Source organism: Amphiura filiformis, chromosome 8 (genome assembly GCF_039555335.1).
Source record: "Amphiura filiformis chromosome 8, Afil_fr2py, whole genome shotgun sequence".
Lineage (NCBI taxonomy): Eukaryota > Metazoa > Echinodermata > Ophiuroidea > Amphilepidida > Amphiuridae > Amphiura > Amphiura filiformis.
The window spans coordinates 66992362-67009441 of record NC_092635.1 but is presented as its reverse complement, the minus strand read 5'-3'; the positions used below and the strand labels follow the sequence as shown (position 1 = coordinate 67009441).

At 35.5% G+C, this 17080-nt stretch overlaps 1 protein-coding gene across 1 annotated transcript; it reads left to right on the top strand.

The window, feature by feature from the left end:
• The first annotated feature begins 302 nt into the window (after nt 1–302).
• LOC140159377 (cysteine-rich venom protein-like) lies at nt 303–16703 on the top strand. Its single transcript, XM_072182830.1, has 9 exons — nt 303–847; nt 4107–4367; nt 7873–7958; nt 8076–8164; nt 9916–9960; nt 11443–11535; nt 12590–12679; nt 15122–15241; nt 16464–16703. Exons 1-9 carry the CDS (start codon nt 551–553, stop codon nt 16538–16540), a joined length of 1158 nt encoding a protein of 385 aa, XP_072038931.1. The 5' UTR covers nt 303–550; the 3' UTR covers nt 16541–16703.
• Nucleotides 16704–17080: the final 377 nt, after the last annotated feature.

Genomic DNA, 17080 nt, shown 5'->3' with positions numbered 1-17080 from the left:
TGTGTAATAACAGAGGGCGTCCTGAATGTAAATATGTGAAATCATAGTCAACTTACGGTTAACTCGCTCTTTACTTTCGTCGTTGGGCGATCTATTCAAAATTATGACGTCACTTCTACGGCGAATAGTCATCATAAACAGCAATGTACAATTACAGATGAAATCATATGGTCACATTGCTGAAATCACTGAATAAAGATGATTAAATGAATATGTACATCTTGATAATATTAAACACCCTATAGAGCAAGTCATGTGATAAGGATTATGATGACACATGTAGGAGATGACAGGCAAATTGTAATTTTGTGTTTGGGCTGTATCATAATATGTATACAGTGCAGTTTGTATTGAGGATAGATTTATGATATTTATGAATGGCATTCCAATGTAAATATAGTCAAAAGTCATAACTAAACGTATTAAGTGCGCCGGCTGAGTATACGCCCTCTGTAATGGAGACATGGATTAAGAAAGATATAAAAATGGCGACTGACACAATACAAAGATATGTCAACACTTTTCAATATGTACAACGTTGATACATAACATGGAATATATCTACGGTAACTTTTTATTTGCGTTGGTTTTCTACTTTTGGTATTTTGAGTTGATTCCATCCGCTTCACCGTCAACGGGAAATACATCTCTACAACACCAGACATCGTTTGGGACAAGAGAAGACACCAAAGTTTTAACACTACCAAATCATATTTCTAGAATGTCAAATCAAAGAAGATTAAAAAGGGGATACGTGTATAAAGACCACGAGATAAGAGCGCTTGTAGATATCCATAATACGTATCGGAGAAATGTCACGCCACCTGCGTCGGACATGAATTACGTGGTAAGTATACCAAACGTCTTCATAAGACGGCAGACGAATTGCTATTGCTTAGGGATGAAATCAAATCTCGACCGGTTTCGCCCGGTTCCGTCTGGTTTCCATTGTTTAGAACAATAGAATTCAGACGGAACCAGCGGTCAACCGCCGGTCGAGTTTGATTTCATCCATTACGTCTTGGGTTTAGGGCTATTAACTTTGCAATCAGGTTATGCTAGACTTTTTTTTAAAGAATAATAAGACGCAGTTCGAATATCTTGCGCTGTATTAAAATATATCACAATTTCTGAAAATAATGACTTCGACATTTTTTCGTCCTTTTACGTCCGACAGTTCGCTATTGTCTGTCCAATTAACTTAGACACCCAGTTTTTGTTACTTATTTGAAAAAATATCCACTTTTAAAGAAAGTCATGAAAGAAAAGTGTTAACATTCGCTGAGACCTAACGGGATTTTGTGTTTCCAAAGCATTGAGTGAGAGTTTACCAGAAATTCTATTGAAATTGGAAGGTTTTTCTCAACACTTTAAAAATAATCCGGTAGAAGTTGGGTACCATTATTTTGGAAGGTCTCATTATACAAATTTGTAGGTATGGTGATTTTGGATAGTAAATGGATGAATAGTAAATTAATTATACTCCTCACCAAAAACATTTTATAAAAATGAAAAATATTCAGTTCATAAAATGCAGACAGTGTTTCTAATTGGCATATTTATTCTTAGTGTATTAACTATAAGTAGGGATGCCCACTGTCAATACAGTTTCCACTAGAACGATTTTTCGTTCACTGTGTGCGTGGACTCACACACGTATTGTCTATGGAGAAACTGATCGATACAAGAAATCCCAGGCCTGTTAAATGGCATACATGACTTGTTTTGATCCAAATGTAGGCCTATATCAGGGTGTTTCAAGAAATTCCTGATTCCACCAGAAAACATTAACCAAACTTTTTCCTGTTTGGTCAGTAAATAGAGATGACCTTCCTTCATGAAGAGACCAACTTTTTTTATTGAAAAATTTAATGAGATGAGAACTACAACAGGTTGAAGTGACACCATTCCGTGCATCAGGTGTTCAAACGCAATTATCTCCGAATTTGGAGTGAATCAGACAAGCAAACTTACATACTCATAAAATTTAACTATTTTTGAAGACAAAATGTGTAGGATGTTAAGAAATTTAAGAATGTTTAAGCCTACCGCGGCCCATCTCAAATCATGCACTTCCCCGTGCACTTCTCACTACCATGTCCATTTCATATGCTATCCATGATAATCCATCATGGCTTCCATGCACACACAGTGTATTGCTCAATGTAGTAAAGATAACCTTTGAGTTGGAGCAAATTTCTCAAAATTGGTAGTGAGTAATGTTACCAAACATATGCCATGATGAAATATAATAATTTTGGAAGATAAAATGTGCTGACCTTAAAAGATTGAACAATGTTAAGACTACCGCTTTTTATTTGAAATAATGCACTTATTGTTCATCTCCTCTATGGAGATATTTTCCATGGCGGCCATCTATGATCATGCTTGAGGTTTCACCAAACAAACCATGGGTTTTGAGGTCTTATATTTTTTGTTGTATGTCAACAAAATCGATTAAATTTTCAGGATGATCTTATTTTCATGTTGTTATAAGCAAATATAATGTTCCAGATAAGCTAGTTAATAAATACATTAAGAAAAAGTACCTTAAAGTTGCACTTTCTGTTAGTATTCCTTTTGGACTTTAACTTTTAACATGTTCTAGCAGCCCTATATAAAACCGTGACACTCGAAAGGCCATATCTCTGGAATGAAACGTCCGATTAAGATTATTTAAACGCCAAAATGTTTCTTTCATCAATTCCCAGCCAATAAGTTAGGTCTGAATCAATTTAAAAGTACTTTAATTTTTAGTGGACATGCCTACTATAAGTGATCCCAGCTGTCCCTCAACCAATTACAACAATTCGGCGCGGTATTTGAATCTTCTTCTGTGCATGCTTTTGGCTTGGCCCAATTCTAAGAAAATACCAATTGTATGCACTATAAATGTTCTGATGTTATTGGTGAGGAGTATAATTCACAATACACTCCAGCCGCATAGTAACTTGCTCTATCATCTGTTATAATGCACCAACTGTGACATCTTTTGAGTTATAGAGGTTGTGCATGGAATTATTGATTGGCTCCAAACAAAGGATTTGAACCGGTGTCCTTCACCGAAATCATGGCACAGTGCAGTTCATTCAATCAAATATTGTCATCAACCTATTTGATCGTAGTGTATTTGTTATGTGTGTGAGACGACCTCTCGCGGTAGATTGCAAACATGCTTTTGTTGAATGCATTTGAGTAGACCGCCATTATTGTGAATTAGTAAAAGGATCAAAGAAAAAAGGGTGGAATCATTGATCAATATGCATGATTACAATGTTCAAACACCCCTTACTGTAAATAGATTATCCCATCAAAAGTTTCAAGTCATTAGGAATATTCGGCTGGACCCAGATATCTTGCTGTAAATCGGTCAAAATTGAATAAAAGTAGACAAGGAAGAATATTTTTCATCGCTTTACTAATAATTTCTGTTAGGTCTGACCGTGTTTAGCAACTTTTCTTTCATGACTTTTTTCCAAAGTGAAAACTTTTCGAAATATATCCTAAAAACCGGGTGTCTAAGTTATTTGGACAGTACACCGAGAGTAGGACCAAATTCGATGTGGTGCCTAACCCGCCCTAACCATAACCATAACTGTTGGACTAGCAACCCCTTTTCATTTTTTCGGATAAACGAACCTTATTATAGTCAGCAGTATTTTGTACTAACAAATCATATAACTAGATAGAAGTTTCATTTTCATCTGCCCATTGTATATTTCTGCTCATTTGTTTTTTCATTTTTTCAAACTGTCTGAAAATATTGTTGTCATTTAGTTGTGATCATGTGATCTTATTTTTATAAACATTAGTTATCCTCGATCAGCTGAGTTGTTGTTTGACGTACTTTATGGAAAGTACAAGCTTACTACCACTAAATATGATTGTTAAAATATAGTAAAATTTTCACTTAGATTTCAAACCATTGTATATACAATGTTAAGGATGAAATCAAAACTCGTACGGTGGTCAACTGCCGGTTCCGCCGGTTCTGTATGGTTTCCATTGTTTAGAACAACATAAACTGGACGGAACCGGCAGTCAACAGCTGGCCGAGTTTTGATTTCATCCCTTACAATACTGTACCGCACCTGTTAATTCTGCAGACTTGGAATACAGAATTAGCTTCTTTAGCCGAAAGATGGGCGAGACAGTGTCAATGGAAGCATGGACACCCCAAGATGCCCAATAGTTCCCGACCTGAACCGCTACCGTACGATGGTTCTGTGGCCCAAAACATCTGGAGAAGTAGCTCTAAAGATCCACGTCTGACACAAGCTGTTACGGAATGGTTTGATGAAATGCAGTTTTATGACTTCCATTCTTCTACTTGCGAAGTAAACAGGATCTGTGGACACTATCGTATTGTAAGTATGCGATTTTTCCGCAATTAAAATACAAACGTAATAATACAACAATATATACTCATTTAAAATTCTATTCTTCATGTAAGCATACACGAAATTAGGTAATCAAATTATTTCGATCTTTCGATCGGGCATCGATGCTTGTTCGGTCCATATTATCTAAGAAATATTAATTAAATAGCTATTGATAATTGTTATAACAATATTGTATGTACGTAATGCATTGTCCAATGCAATTTTACCATACTTCTCATCAAGTGACGTTGGGCGACCATGGAATGCCAATCCATCCTGAGCTCAACAGCTTGACGTTATCCAAACCCGTCCAGGCTGCGATACTTTAATGATATGTTGTCCTCTGGCGCCCGCTGTCTCTCCTTCCATTATTATGGCCCAAGAAACAAACACTCCAGATCTTCTTTCCTAATATAGTGGCCTAGAAAATCAAGTTGCAGTTAACAGTCCGTTAATAACAAGCATCGAAGCAGCATCAATGGTCGATCCAAGGATCGAGCATATTTGGTTCTGGTTCCTTAGCCTATTGTCAAGACATCGTGGAGGAATTAGACAGCTTTATCCCTTAAGCGATATAGAATACCTGTTTTGATGTTAGCTTACAACTCTCTGTTCGCTTGCCTTAAGGGATCTGGAATGAGCGTTTTGAGCGTTTCGACAGTATTTTTTGTGGGACATTAGAGCACATCAGACATATCGAATTGCATTCTGAATACGAAGAATGTCTTTCTGATATCAAATAATTTTCATTTTTGAAATTAACGATATAATACAAATTTTATGACAAATTATTAAAATTTGACATTTTTCACATTTTTGATATATAACAGTCCTCGAAGTAAATTTTATAAATCTAATGATATATTCTTAAAGTGTTTGTAGCTGGGATGAAAAGCCGACGATCAATTGAAAATTTTGACCTCTCATATTGAAGATATGGATTTTCCCCCAAAAGACCTAATATTTTTTGGTGTTTGGGGGAAAAAAATCCATATCTTCAATACGAAAGGTCAGAATTTTCAATTGATCGTCGGCTTTTCATCCCACCTACATACACTTTAAGTATAAATCATTAGATTTATAAAGTTTACTTCGAGTACTGTTAAATATCAAAAATATCAATTTTTAATCTTTTGCCATAAAATGTGTATTACATTGCGAATTTCAAAAAATCAAAATTATTTGATATCAGAAGGACATTCTTCGTATTCAGAATGCAATTCGATGTGTCTGATGTGCTCTAATGTCCCACAATAAATACTCTCCAAACGTTCATACCCCACCCCTTAAGATAATGCCATTTTGTGTGACCTACTTAATATCAAGCTATGTCTCCGGGGAAAGCCTATAAACATGACGTCATATTCTTGAATTCAACTGTAATGACAAACACATGTGCAAATGATATCAAATTTAGTATAATTTGTCAATTCGTGATCTAATTTGATGTAATCTTTTAGACAGTATAGCATTTGGGCACTATATGCATGTCCTATGTTAAATAAGGTTAAAAACGAGCGTACCCACATAATGACGCCATGGTAACATCACATGCATGGAAACTGTTGGTACTTATTTTGATTTTATTGGATAAAAAGGGTCCACAGCTAGACGATGATATCGAAGCATAGAATGTTCAGGCGGGTTGCAACAACCTTTTTCGGTACACATTTTACAAAATATGCTGCTGGATCTCCAGAGCGATACAATGGATGACTATTAAAATATCTGCTTTAGCGCCACCATACTTACCTTTACCAAAGTTTAGATAAAATCAGGTGGTGATGCTGTTGTTTTTGCAACAGCTAATTTGAAATTTTCTCTCAGCGTCGACAGATAGATTGTTGCTATTAGAAAACGGGTTGGTTAAAAATCGGTCGCTTGTCTCTCAGCGATCGAGTATGAATTAGGCTTATATACGAGGGGCAGTCAGTATGTTTTAAGAGTTGACTCGTTAAGTCATATGTGGATTGTTTTCATGGCATTTCTCAATGATTACATAAACACTGTACCTTTGTCTTTCAAACAACACATGTAAAAATTATATCATACACATGATTACGTAACAGCATGAGCATAAAATCAATAGACTAGGGACACTGCCAAATCACGCAAAAAGGCGGGCCTTTTAAATTACAGAAAAAACACGTGTTTAAAATGTCCGAGAACAGCAAAAGTACAAAGTGCATATGGCTAGTTTTAGGCAGGAATAAACACTAGGTCCTCAGTTTACATTTGGTAAAATATGAGACATGCCATTAAACTTGGGTGAAAATGAGACGTCTTGAAACTTCAACAACTTTAGGGCTTGAATGGAAGCAAAATTATTCTGCAAAAATGGCGAAAATGAAAAAGCAGTTATTACAAATGACATTCATTATCTCCAAAATGAAACAGACTAAAATTTAATGACTGGTCACGTGTGAGAGCTGGTACTCAGTGCAATGATAACTGGTGCAAATTAAACAACAATCTGCGCATGCGTAGGTAGGATGACCGATACAACATGGTGGAAATGCACGAAAATTGCAAAATTCCATGTAAATAGGGCCTAAAATATTACAAAATGCTATGAAAATTTGAATTTAAATCTTCATATGAATTTTTATGGATGATCTCAACCTGAAATGAACAGAAAAGTTTTAAAAATAAATTTTTCATTCAAACGACGGCCTCTCTCTCTGTACCACTACTTTTTGCATAAATGTAACAATGGTAGAATAACGGTTATATTTTAATCACGGATTCAAATATTTTCTAGGGAGATTCCCTTTTTAATGTTTGGAGATTAGTCAACAGAACTGGCAAAAATGTAAATTTCCATGTTTGCTATTTTTGGCAATATCAAGATTTTTATAGAAAGAAAAACCTTGTTTTTGTCAAAAATAAGACACATTTGACCACGCATTTTTAATAAACTAAAACCTTTACAGCCCAACAAACATGGTTAAATAAACTGGTAGTTTGTGTTCTATTACTGTTCCAAAAGGCAGCATTCTCCATACTTTAATTCCCGAGAAAATATAGAAAATACAACAATACCTCATTTCAGCCTCTTATTTCCCTTAACAAAAACGACTCAATTTCACCAGGTGACTCTAGACCATTAACTTTATGCTAATGCTGTTACGTAATCATGTGTGCGACATAATTTTTACATGTGTTGTTTGAAAGACAAAGGTACAGTGTTTATGTAATCATTGAGAAATGCCATGAAAACAATCCCCAAATGACGTCACGAGTCAACTCTTAAAACATACTGACTGCCCCTCGTAGACATATTGTAAAAAAAAAGTATCAAAAAGAAATGAGAGTTGACTTAGGGATACAATCAAAACTCGACCCGGCGGTTCCATCCGGTTATGGCCGATTTCTATTGTTCTAAACAATGGAACGCGGTTCAATCGCGGCCGGTAATCGGCGGTCAACTGGCGGTCGAGTTTTGATTTCACACCTTACCTCTTACTTCAAAGTGTTTCCTAATCCCCAGATTGCATTCGGACAACTGCAGGAGCTTGGCTGTGGTAGCGCCCTCTGTCTGTTTGGATTTTACACAGTTTGTAACTATGCACCAAGGTAATTTTATATTGTTTTGTTTTTTGATTTGAATGAAAGTAGGTTGATTAATATTGTGAGTTGAGAAATATATTTTCCTAATTATTTTTTTCCATATTCTCCCCCTTTGTCTGTTAGTGTTCCTGAAACAGGGGCACCTTACAAACCAGGTCCAGCATGTGCGCAGTGTGAGTCGGGTGAAGGATGGTGCAATGAAGGCTTATGCTGTAGGTATATACATACGACAATAGATTATCATTGTTTTATCTGAATATTATATTAATCTGGATATAAAACAAAATTTAATCGCTGACATAATTGTAGGAAAAATATTGAGATTTCTAAAATAAATCACGTTGCATACCAGGAGAGAAAAAGTTATAAAAAAACCCAAAAAACATGACAAAGATGATTCCTAAATGGTGCCAAATATTCACCGTTCTTAACTCACTAAAAATTAGGTTAACACCTCACTTCGACTACTCAGTGCCAGAAGTGGGTAAGTACAATAGCTGCCATGTGTAGCTACAATGTGTTGATGGGTCCAATATACTGTGTGGGACGTGTAAATTGCCAAATGTTCACAAGGCAGCTTTTGCACTTACCCACTTCTGGCACTGGAACAGTCGACTTTTGCACATCAGTCATTTGAAGTATGTGACTATAAGGTGTTGTATGATTGCATTCGAGAAATGGAACCCTTATATCCGTCTATTTTTAAAGCCCCAGTGGGACTAGTGGTTTGTAATACCGCAGTTCCTTTTTTGCAATACAAAACTCCATCGGCTTCAAATTTTCACCATCCACTATGAATGTGATCATCACAATTGTTGTCATTATTTTGCCAGTCTTTAAACTCGTGAGTAATGTACCTTTTTTGCTGAATATACCAGGTAATGAAAAGGAAATTGTGATTGGATGGTTAATTGAACGCGAAATATCTATATCAAATTGAGCACTGAGATTTTTATGGAAAAAATAAATATTGATAAACAAACGGATGAACCCCGTCAGAAAAGGGATCCAAACCTCTATTAAAACGAGATGAATATTATCCATTGCACATTCATTTACAAAAACACAGTATGCTGTACTCGTCTCAAATTGAGAATAACGTCATGTTGGATTTCGTAGTGGCAGATTCCAATCAAAGGCTAACTTAATCCCGCGGGGCGTATACACACGCGTTGAAGGGCGATTTGTCCGTATACTGGCGATGCAACCGCGTAAACGCACTGATTGAATCTGCCACTTCGAAATCCAACATGGCGTTACTCTCAACTTAAGACGGACACACTACAGGTGAACGAGCGCGAACGCATTGGGCTATTCCATTTAAAATCCACACTACCCCTGTGGAAGATTTTGGAAATACCTTCCACAGGGGGAGTATGAATTTCAAATAGAATGAACTTATTAGCAGCTCCATTTGAATCTCGCTCTCCCTCTGTGGAAGATTCAGATTGAATCTTTCTCAGAGGGTGTATGAAAATCAAATGGAGCTGCCTAATATGTTAATTCCATTTGCAATTCATACTCCCCCTGTGGAAGATATTTCCAAAATCTTCCACAGGGGTAGTGTGGATTTTAAATGGAATAGCCCATTAGGAGAACGAGGGATGTCAATTCGGTGCCAATTAAGAGCGCCTATTGGTTATAACGGTATCATAGTTCACGTTCGTTCACCTAGTGCTGTCGCTCTATTACTACAATAGAGTTCATTGACGCCACACTATCAGTACTTAGTTTTATTTCACAGTTAGGAAGTGTTTTACGGTAATTTGTATATCGAGGGTTGAGAGCCAGAAAGCCTTAACTCATCGTTATATCCTTTGTGAGTTAAGGCTTTCTGGTTTTCAGCCATAATAATTATGTTACTATTTTCCTTATATCGTACAATGGTCGAGATCAAAATGCTCTTTATTAAACCCTAATTTATTAATATGCAAATGAGTAACAATCATCCATTTTCTTGTAGCAACATGTGATTCAGATATCGAAGAAACGTATAATTCAACATGTGGTAAGTGAATTAAATGACAACATTCTTATTAATAATGCTTGCTATGGTATATATGTCGAATATTTGCAATTAGAATAAAACAGAAATAATTCAAATACGTCCAAAAGTGTTATTCGACCGTTTCGTGGTAGAGACTTGGTAACATCGGGTGTCGTATTACTCAAATTTCAAGCAATTGATCAAAGCGAATCGTTTTGGTATAATATAACATGGATAGTTTATACAAATTATTATGCTGAAATAGTTAGGCCTTATGATAACAAAGTAAAACTACCCGTTCTTAATTGTACACCAAAAGAATGAATTTGAGCATTTTGAGCCGAAACTGAGCCTTTTACAGATTGTAAAAAGATGTTCATTGTGCACATTTTAGTGCAATTACTTTTTAATTCAAATGGTCACCCACCTTTGCACAGTATTTTTGTGGGGCCTGAAAGCACATCAGACATACCAAATTGCATTCTAAATACGAGGAATGTCTTTTGATATCAAATAATTTTGATTTTTTACTTATCTTGTTCTAAAAATGCACACATATAGGATACCCTTGCAAAAATCGCACAATAGTTTTGGAAGAGTATTGTATGTGACACATAAGCTTCCAATCCCTTCAGTACGATTGTCCCACTCAGCAGTTATGACTATTAAATGTTAAATGCAAGAAAATGTTTCGATTTGTCACACACAAACGGTCTCGGAACATTGAAGGAGATCTAATTAGTATTGTCATTCTTTACATTAAAATTGAACAAAATACAAATATTGCCCTGGAAGAGTCTCCTATTTTGGGTGCATTGTAATCCTCGCTGATTTGGTGCTATTATAATGTATAGCTAGTCTTTACCACACTTGTCTTTGATCAGCTCGTAATCGGCGGGAATTGTAAGGCTTCTGGCTTTTATCACTACGCCGAAAAGTAGACCCACGTTAAGAGTAATCTGATAGTTCTGTCTGGTCTGTATTTGTCGTGTTAAAGAATGTAGACAAAGTATAGGACTTCAATTAATAATTTGTAATACTTCTGGTGAGATGTCACAAGGCAATTCTCCAAATAAAATAATTCATGTAAGACCTGCCGATTATGAGCTGATCAAACCATTGATAGCTCTCCTACATCAAAACTACGCTAAGAAAAAATTACAAATTATTATATCATCTATATTGAGATTAGACTGCAATAAGTGATTATAAATTTAATCAAGTCATGTTATCTCAAATAACCCATCAGATATTGTAAGAATGCTTAAAATAGAAGACTTTAAACGTATAATTATGTTATGAAAGAATAACATGTTGAATAGCTATTATCAAAACTATGCAATGGAATTAAAAATGGGCTACAGTACTCAAAGAGATCGGATTTCTTATAATCATCATAGGAGAATCGGGTGACAATTCCAAGTTTAAAATAAAAATATAACATTTTGTCTTCCATTATCCTAACTTTTCAATTAAGTATTTAAATTATTCGTTTTTCTGTAGAGTGTAATTTGACTTGTCAAAACTGTGGCGTGTTTGACAACGATACTTGCAGTTGCCAGTGTAAGCCTGGATGGACTAGCACAGATTGCTCAGGTAATATGATCATATACATCGTGGTATCAGATATCTTTTTTATGTTTTTAAAGTATGATATTAATATCGCATGATGACATTTTCCAGTATGTTATCCGAGAGATTCCTTAGACTGTCAAAAGGGAATCCGAAATGAATCTGTTAAGTTGTTTTTCTAACCTTAAGCTTGTTGTTATTGATTATTGTTATTCTTCACATAATTAAACGCCAACCGGAACATTGAGACAACTTTCTTGCGACAACTTTCTTTTAAGGGTATATGATGTATTGTTGGTCGAAGCAGCAGAAAAAAAGTAGTTCACATCATCTTGCGAATGGTAGTGAGCTTTCAAAATTACATTGCTCAATTCATAGCCAGCGTGTAGAAGAATTCAAATATCACAGATATACTTTTGTAGGTCCTGTGGTTCTTGAGTTATGTTGTAAAGAGGGCTGAAACAAAAACACTTTTGTAAAACGTACATAACTCATTAACAACAATAAATTCAGCAAATTCAGTATATGATTTGTAGAATGAACTTTTGCAAAACACCAAAGTGTTATTTTTCAATAATACATGTATATTGATTCAGATAATGAAAATCGTTTTTTTGGTTGCTTCGATCAACAATACCTCGTATACCCTTAAATGGTTGAGATTGCCATAAAAGAACACTTCGTCAAAAAGACTATGTTCTACTGTCACGTTATGAATACAGCACAGTAAAAGCGCGTATGATTAAAAAAATAAGAAAATTATAGCAAGAAAAGACAATAACTGTTTTAGCATCCAGAAAGTGCTATAAACATTACAATCGCCATATATTTTATAACCTTTCTAGACATTTTATGCTCAACTTCCCTGTCTTATCTGTAAAAATCACAACAACAATCTATGTTACATGTGTCAAATAAGCATGGTCAGTTTTCCCTCTCAAACATAGCCGTTATGAAAATAATCATGAACACCCAAAGTAGCCTCGCGTTCCCATTAAAGTAAGAAAGAAACCTGTTATTACGCTCTGAAAACGTTACAAATGGGGATATTGATCTGTTTTGTATTTTCTTTATATAGAACTTTGTGAAGACAGCCGTGACAATTGCAATCCCTTGTGTGCAGATTTCAACAAGGCACGAGATTGTCCTGCATCATGCAACATATGTGGTAAATACTGTAATTTGTGTGTTTGTCATTAATGTCATAAAAAGTGTGTTGGCCATTTCTTGAAATGTGGCCCTATAGACGTTGAGAGCGTTTCTTTCATTTGCCCCTAAAGACTTTGAGAGTGTTTCTTTCGTTGAACCTAACTTGGAGATTTTCATCATTAATACCGAGGTCTGATGATGTAAAGTCTCAAGTTGGACCATGGAACGCAACGGGAAATATTCCATATCCTTTTGCCAGTGCGGCCAAACGTCTATAAGATGAGCAAAGTGGAATATTACAGTAAAGAATCAGAATCGCATTGTTGAATAGACAACAATTTAAACAGCGTTTTTTGCATTGAAAAAAATGCTTTCATAAACCAGAGAAGATCTTTGCATAAACGATGTACGAAATATTGGCCACTATGATAGCCTCTTAGGTCCGATTTCTCAAAGCTCGGCTAGTGGTCAGGCTTCCCAAGCCAACAGGCTAGCCCTACCAATGTGATCCATTTTATTGATTTTTCTTTCTAGGTGATGTATGATGTGAAATTGTAAGCAATGGTATATATGACTAATTGGGCTTAAGCCTGATTGCTTAGGGAGCCTGTTCACTGGCCATGCTTCGAAACCGGCCCTTATGGACTGAACAATAACAAAAACAGATTTGCCTTTGACATAAATCGATAATGTGCAGGAAATCCATGCCTAACAATTATTGGCTTGGATGCTTAGGAAAAATATTATGGTGAGCATGACAAGATTATTATGTAAACATAGTGATGGAATAATTTTTCCACCCGATCAGGTACTTTTGACCAAATTGATTTCAAAAAATCTTCTTCCGTGTCTATTCTGTTGAAATCCAATACATCTTTCAGCCCATACGGGGGATCTTGATTATACAAATATTGCACAGGCCTTCAATAAGAGCGTGCATAGCAGCATATATTGAATAGTTTGCTCTTTGTGACTCTGAATTGTGTTACTTGCGTATTTTTAAATTTTGGAGAGGAATATTGAAAATGAACAATTTCCCAATTGTATTTCGTGGCAAAATTGCAATTCAGATTTCGTAAGTGTCAATGATACAAATCAGTAAATCTGTATACCCAAAAGGAAGCCATAAGTAGATAAGAGGATTGTGTTCGAAATTTTACTATGTAAGTGACAGCAGCAGTCACACCTATGGCGATGGATCACAAGGTGCTCATGTCAATAACTTGAGAATGAACGTCATTCAGAAAATGTCAAACTACTTTATGACAAACATGTTTTCAGGACACATCTTGGAGCAAGATTTTCTAACATGATTATTTTAGATCAAAGTTAACCCACGAACTCCGAGGGGGTTGTACCAAACCCCGATAAAAAGCTTAGGGCCTAAGGTTTTTATCCGTCATAAAAATGCGTGCCTTTACGCCCAAATGACTAAAGCTAATCGTATATCCATCCTTTGCGCTCATTTTAGTGATACAATTTTACTCCAGCACCTTACCCGGGGTAGGGCTCACCATGAAAGATGACCATGGGGGGGTGAGGCCCACCGTAGGTTTCTACACTAAAATCCATGATTTTCATTTCCCCATTGTAAATTCGGTGAAAATCGCATGTTCGTTGACTATTTTAATTCCCGGCCCAACTTTTGCCCCAGACTTTCCCAATGCAAAAGAGAACTCACATTATGACGTCATAGCGACATTATGTGGGGAATGTTTGTACTTATTTTATCAATGAGTAGAGGAGACCTATAGCGATACAGTAGTACCAAATATAACGGTATATGATGCTTATAATTGAAATTAGGGCGGGAGTTCAAACAACTCCACGGACTTTGTAGTCCGGGTTCCAGAATATGGCCCAGTAGTTCTAGGGTTAAGGGAAGTAAATAAATGCACAATGTCATGTTTTATTCAGATTTTAATTAAGCACAAATCGAGTAACGAAACGCGTTGTTTGTGAAAATTTTGTATCCGTGACTGACACCATATATGATCCAAAAAATTAGAATGATATTCTATTAATTGTTTGTAATCTATGTCGACAAGAATGACATTTCATTTGTGTTAATTGTCGTGAGGACTGAATCCCACGCATCCTACATTTTGTTAAAGCTATCAATATAGAGTTTCAAAGTAAGTTTACATTATGTAATTATGGTTCTTAGTCACATTTAACATGTTAAGAACAATACTGACAACTTGTTTGATGTAGGTTATTGTTAGATTTAAATATTGTACGTAAGTATATAAAATTATGCCAGAATACACAAAGAGTAAATTCAAAAGTTCGAATAGATTATTACCTTTGAAATGAACATAGAATTGGCAAGAGTATTTTTCAGCCACAGCCAACATGTCAACATCCTTAAATTGAATGTTTTAGCTCCTCATGCAAACAAGAAAGAACATTGTCTCATATATGTCTTCAACATCGTAATTGTATACCCTTATCTTTACAGAAAGAATTGACCAAACCATGAATGAAAGTGAATTGTGTTGTGATGGCAGGTTATGTCCTCCAGGAGAAGTATTAAATGACACATGCCATTGTATTGTCTACGCGCCATTTACAAGCGCAGGTAACATTAGTCAACTTGATACTATGTATCAACTTACATGACTCCATTATTTTTATTTAGCATTCAGATTTTATTACAGGTAGATTGGTTTTTAAGGTGGTACTACAACCTCTAATAAATTTTGTGACTAATTTTGCATTTTTCTCAACAAATAACTACACACTGGTAACAAAAGTTATGTATATTATAGGGGCAAGGAATCCAATTACTTCACTGAAATTTCAGTGATTCAAAACAAGTGGTGCATTATATATGTTAAGAAATGAGGTACATTCTAGCAGTACCTCTTTTCTTATCATAAATAACGTACCGGTTGTCTTGAGTCACTGAAATTCCAGTGTAGTAACTGGATTCCTTGCCCCTATAAATACATAACTTTTGTTACCAGTGCGTTATTATTTTTTGCGAAAAATGCAAAAATAGTCACAAATGTATCAAGGGGTGTAGTACCACCGTAAAGAAACTAAATTGATATAAAAATATTGTAATAATCTCTTAAGAAAAGCGAAATCCTTACAAATTACTTGGTCTAAAATTGCATAGTTTGACATATTTAATATGTATGTTATTCACAATTTGTTAGCAATCTTGTTTTTTTTTTCTTACAATGTTTCAAAAGCGCATGAACGACTTAATCTGTACTACCTGTATTCAAGTATTGCTGAGGTTAATGTTCCTTTTTGACAGTTAACTTTATCCCTGAGATCATTTTATCCTATTCTTGCATAGAATTATCGCATTAGTGCTTAGTTTCAGCTTAAAGGGTATGGTAGATAGTATCATCCCATTTGAAAGGATCTTATTCGCCGTCGAAGTGATGATGTAACAGGATTAACTACCAAAGCAATAGGTTAAAACAATTTTTTTTATATCTCGCACTGCACTAGTACATTAAAATTGAACCATAGATGTCAAAGAACAACGATAAAGACCTGGATCGTAATTCTATAGAATATTTATATCATGCTGATCAATTATTGCACCTGTAAAAAAGAATATTTAAAAAGAGCGGTATTGTATTCAATCTATGATTATAGGCATACACAGGCGATGAGTGCAATCTGCTTGTAGTGCAGGGCGATATATATTTCAAATTAGTTTCAACCTATTGCTACGGTAGTTAATCCTGTTACATCATCACCTCTACAGCGAATAAAACCACCTTCCTTCAATTTTTAATGTTTTCTCTGAAACGACATTGAATCTACATTATTTTACACAGGTGTCCAGGACAGATCAACCCGATGTCTTCATTGGTTCATATTAACAATATTGACGATGTGCTTGGTACAACAGTGACACTTTGTAAATACACATTTGACATATTGCCATGAATTAATCAACTAAGCTCATCCCGAATTCTCATTTCGTCGCGTGATAACGGATATTTGCCAGGAAATTGTCCTCGGAAATTGGAATGACATGAAAGGGAAATTGACCATCTTTTGTGATTGTGAATGACAAAATACAGGGTGTCCCAGAATGATTTGTACCGTGTTTGCAAAAATAACTAAAAATAGAAGACGGGCAGTGTATCTATTTTTGATACATGCATTATAATGCCGGACATGTCTCCTACTTATTCTGTGAATTTCAGCACGCTACCTTTATTTGTTTTGGCGTGGCATGCAATAATGTAAAATCAATGAAAAACTGCTTTTCATTTTCAGCGCAAACGACTCGCATACCCTTGAAAATGGCACGATACGATTAAATAAAGAACGTGGGATGTTTGGCACAGCATTTCGACGACAACTACTGTGGGGTTGGGCCTTAAAGCTTGCCAGACAGCTGCAATCTTCGCTCTAGTTCTTACAGTCTTACGAGCACCTGAAGCTT

Excerpts from the sequence above, each read along its gene's own strand:
- LOC140159377 (XM_072182830.1), top strand. The coding sequence starts at position 551 with ATGGAATATATCTACGGTAACTTTTTATTTGCGTTGGTTTTCTACTTT. Across the intron at positions 4,368-7,872 it reads TCTGTGGACACTATCGTATT|ATTGCATTCGGACAACTGCA; the intron begins GTAAGTATGCGA and ends CCTAATCCCCAG. Across the intron at positions 15,242-16,463 it reads CGCGCCATTTACAAGCGCAG|GTGTCCAGGACAGATCAACC; the intron begins GTAACATTAGTC and ends TATTTTACACAG.